Here is a 3,871-nt window from a genome sequence, read left to right as displayed (position 1 = left end):
TGATCTGCTCAGGTCCCTTCCGACCCTACAAACTATGAAACTATGATATCCATAGCATTCCCTTCATTCACCCAAGGCATTGCTTTTTCAAAGGAGGAGATCAGGTTTGTTTGACACACTTTGTTCTAACTAAATCCATGCTGGCTGCTTGTGATCAGCCTTTTTTCCTCCCTAAGCTTTCAACTGGACTTCCTTCCCAGGTATTGAACTGGTCTATAGTACCCCAGGTCCTCCTTTTTGCTGTTTTGAGGAGGAGCACTTTATATTTCCCTTTCTAGTTCTCTGGTATCTCCTCTCTCCAACAGCTGCTTAAATATTATTACTAAAGGCTCTGAATTCACCTCTGCCAGCTGCTTCGGTACCCTGTATGCAGAGGACTGAAGCCATGAAACTATTTGACTTTTTTTTTTTTTTTAAAGCTGATGCTTTCCAAGGAAGGAGTGAGGTGCTTAACAGGACAATGTTATATGGAGAGCTTTCATTGTTGCATGTCCCATCCCTACAGTGCAAGGTAGAAGACCAGGAGTGTCCATCAGCTTGATACTCTCAACAATGCTGAATTCATTAAAGCTGAACTGGTACTGATTCCACACCTTCCTCCAGCTCCCTTTTAAGCATGCCTGTAGCAGCAACAGTAGTAAGAATGGGACTAATTTGGTCTCTTCATGAATGAATGTAGTTTTGTTCCTTATGGTGGCTTAGGGGGCTGAGATTACCCCTTTTTCCCAAAGTTCTTGAAGAATTAAAAAAAAAAAAAAATAAAAAATTCAGTGACCAGAAATAAGTCAAACAGCTGAAATCCAGTGACAGCTACTCTACATGAGTACTTGAATGTGTACGAACAATAGTTTTCTCTAAAGAATGTGCAAGTTTTTTAGTCTCTTTTCAGAAGAGCCTCAAAAGACCTTAACTTTGTGTACAGATGATGACAAAAAAACCCCCAAACATTTTTCACTAGAAACTAAAACGTGATCTTACTGGGGAGCAGATTGTGGCTCCTTTGCCTACACCTTCTCTGCCAATACAGAACCATATTCTCCAACTGCCGTTGATTTGTGGAAAGTACAAAGTTGCATCAATCCTGGGTGTATTTTCTACTGCTCTCTAGTAGCTGCCACAATATTCTAGCCACCAGGTATCTCCATATTGCCCATGTTGCTTTTAGGATTAAACATCTTTTGTATCAGAAAAACCTGCTGAATGTTGTTTGAGCAATTGGCCAAATCAACCATGTGTTTGTTTTGTGGTGTATAGGAGCAAATGTTAATAATGGCATGGAAGCCAGTAAAACCATAACAGATATTCTTTACACACACACATCTCTGAGAACCTCTTGTTTTACATGCAAATATTGAAATTTAATTTCTTTCTCTTCTCAACACCCCTGCAGAATCAAGTGACAGACACAAATAGAAAACTACAGAATGAAGGGAAAGAAGTAAGCCCTTATTTATTTTTATTCTAAGATGTGATGGGTTTTTTGTGTACTTTTTTATTTCTGTATTATGTTGATGGATTGTGTGGTGTGGCTTCAAAGCTAAAAGCCTGCACAGGCAACATTTGATGGGTTTTTTATTTCTTCTGCAGGGAATATTGTTAATGTGTGCAGTATTTTGGATACTTGCAGCTCCCTTTCCTTGTATGCAACAAGGGTTGAACAGAGGACTCGTTATAGTTTGCTATAATTGGAAGCTAAAAACTCAGTGGAGGGGGAAAAACCTAAAAAAGCACAGAGACTTGAAGTGTTAATGGTCAAATTGTGAGCTTAATCCTTTGGTCTCACTTCACATGAGTAACTGCATTTGCACAAATGTGGAAGGATCAGGAGTATGGCAGCACCTTGGGTCAGTGCAGGTTTTGAATCGTATATGTGTGGAGGCATAAAGTCATGGCATGGGAAGTTACCTTATTTGTGGGGGTGGTTTTTGCTTGACCTGTATTCAGTCTTATTCTCCTCCTTTTAATATTAGAGGAGGAATGCATAGGAAATTTGACACTTGTTGGTGCTCTAGAGGCATTATGTTTGTAGCATCTTGATCATCCTATGAGTCTCATACCACTTCATCTTCCTTTCACTTCCACAGTAACCTTGCTCATCTTGCTTCTTTTGTTAACTAGGAAGACAGAATTCATTATTTTGTCTGCACTTCCGAGCTAAATACTTTTGTCATAGATGCTTCAGAGATCTTATTTCCCTGCAAGTGTTGGACTATTCCCAACCTCCTAGTATTTTGAAAAATGCAACCCCCTCCACTGTGTGCTGCTTGTGAGCGTGCTGCTCACATGTTCCTAGAACCAGCTCTGGAAATGATTTGCAATAGCCAAGCAGCACCTGTTGATGACAACTGAGAAGATGCAATTCTACCAGTAATTGAATGGTGTAGAATGTGGTGTCAAACATGTGGGCTGGATCTGGCCCACAGAACCAAGGCATCCAGCCCATCTGTAGTCCAGTGGGCTATTGGAAATGCACTGCCCCTTGACTCTGCACTGCCACGTGACCCTGGCTCTTCATGGACGTGTGCCCCTGGCTCCGTGCTGCGTGAATGCAGCTCCATGCAATCATGCATCCCTGGACCCACACTGCTGCCCAAATGTGGCCCCCTGGATCTAGCCCCAGAGGAGCCTCTGCATTCTGGATCTTTCCCGTGGCGAGTTTGACACGCATAGCATAGCATACCACTGAAGGGAAGAGTTAGTTTCCTTGGAGACAGCTAGAAGTAAAGGGATTTAATTAAAAAAGGGCAAATCAGACTTGACAGCAGAGAAATGCAAGTTTTTGACTGTGAGGCAAATACTGCCTTGGACATCTCTGGTTCTCGGACACAATGGAACTTTGTTTGGTAAGGTTACATCTTCTCTGTGCAGAAGGTGGCTTTCTTGAGGCCTCTTCCCAATACTATGGAACAAACCCTTTTGGGTCAAGGACTGTCTCAGATTTCACCACAACTTGCTGAGGCTCAAGGTATGCCTTTTGACCTTGCTTCAAAAAAAAAAAAAAAAAATGTAACAACATGCACACCTGAGTGTGTATGTGCATTTTATAAAAATCACAAAACAAGATGGCTCTGGGTCTTGTGGAAGCTGTTCAGATACTATGGTGATGGACTGTAGTAAAAATCCCTCAGACTCGCAATCATTTTCTGGCTTCTATCAAGCAGATGTATAGCTCTTTCACTGGGGATTAAGCTACTGGAAGTCATTGTTCATTGCTTGCAAAAAACCCTTCAGAAATAGACTCTCTTGAAACATTTGGAGAATGGGGAAAATGAGGCTTCAGGAATTCCAACTGCTTCAGATTTGCCACTTAATTGTTTTGCTTGAGTTGCATGATTGAATGAGCAAAATGTACTCCCTTCTACCAAGATAACATTGCAAAACACTGCTCGAGTGAATGCTGAGTTACTTGGTGGTCTGGAGCACAAGATTGTAGATCTCTCTTTGGGATCTTGGGGGGAGATTTAGTACAAAAATATGATCTACTGCTGTTGGTCTAACTTGGTTTTCTTTTCTTACAGTTGATAATAGCAATGGAAGAGCTGAAACAATGTCGACTACAACAGAGAAATATTTCCGCTACAGTTGATAAACTAATGCTGTGTCTTCCTGGTGAGGAAACAGTGATTAGTTGTGCAGTTTCATTTAGAGTTCATTTCTGTATATTCTGCCTTTAATGTTTTTGTCCTTCTTCTCCCCAGTTCTGGAGATGTACAGCAAACTGAGAGAGCAGATGAAATCTAAAAGGTGAGTTATTGAAGAATCACTAGTCTGTATATGCTGCAAACAGCCATTTGAAGTAGTTTTTACCTAATTGGAGTCCCAAGGGTAGAGATCAGTCTGCTTTAAAAAAAAAAAAAAAAAAAAAAAAAAA

General features: G+C 40.8%; 1 protein-coding gene across 4 annotated transcripts in view; it reads left to right on the top strand.

The window, feature by feature from the left end:
• Positions 1 to 3,871, top strand: part of EXOC6B (exocyst complex component 6B) — a 430,229-nt gene that overhangs the window by 4,378 nt on the left and 421,980 nt on the right. For all 4 annotated transcript variants that reach the window (XM_019526166.1, XM_019526165.1, XM_019526164.1 and 1 more), the window contains exons 2-4: positions 1,391 to 1,438; positions 3,519 to 3,609; positions 3,699 to 3,744. In XM_019526166.1, coding sequence (XP_019381711.1) covers positions 1,391 to 1,438; positions 3,519 to 3,609; positions 3,699 to 3,744 — 185 coding nt within the window. The remainder of the gene's footprint in view (positions 1 to 1,390; positions 1,439 to 3,518; positions 3,610 to 3,698; positions 3,745 to 3,871) is intronic.

This window comes from Gavialis gangeticus, unplaced genomic scaffold (genome assembly GCF_001723915.1).
Source record: "Gavialis gangeticus isolate Ggan-Ray unplaced genomic scaffold, GavGan_comp1, whole genome shotgun sequence".
NCBI classification, from domain to species: Eukaryota; Metazoa; Chordata; order Crocodylia; family Gavialidae; genus Gavialis; species Gavialis gangeticus.
Note: the sequence above shows the minus strand (reverse complement) of the source record. Positions and strands in the feature narration are given on the sequence as shown.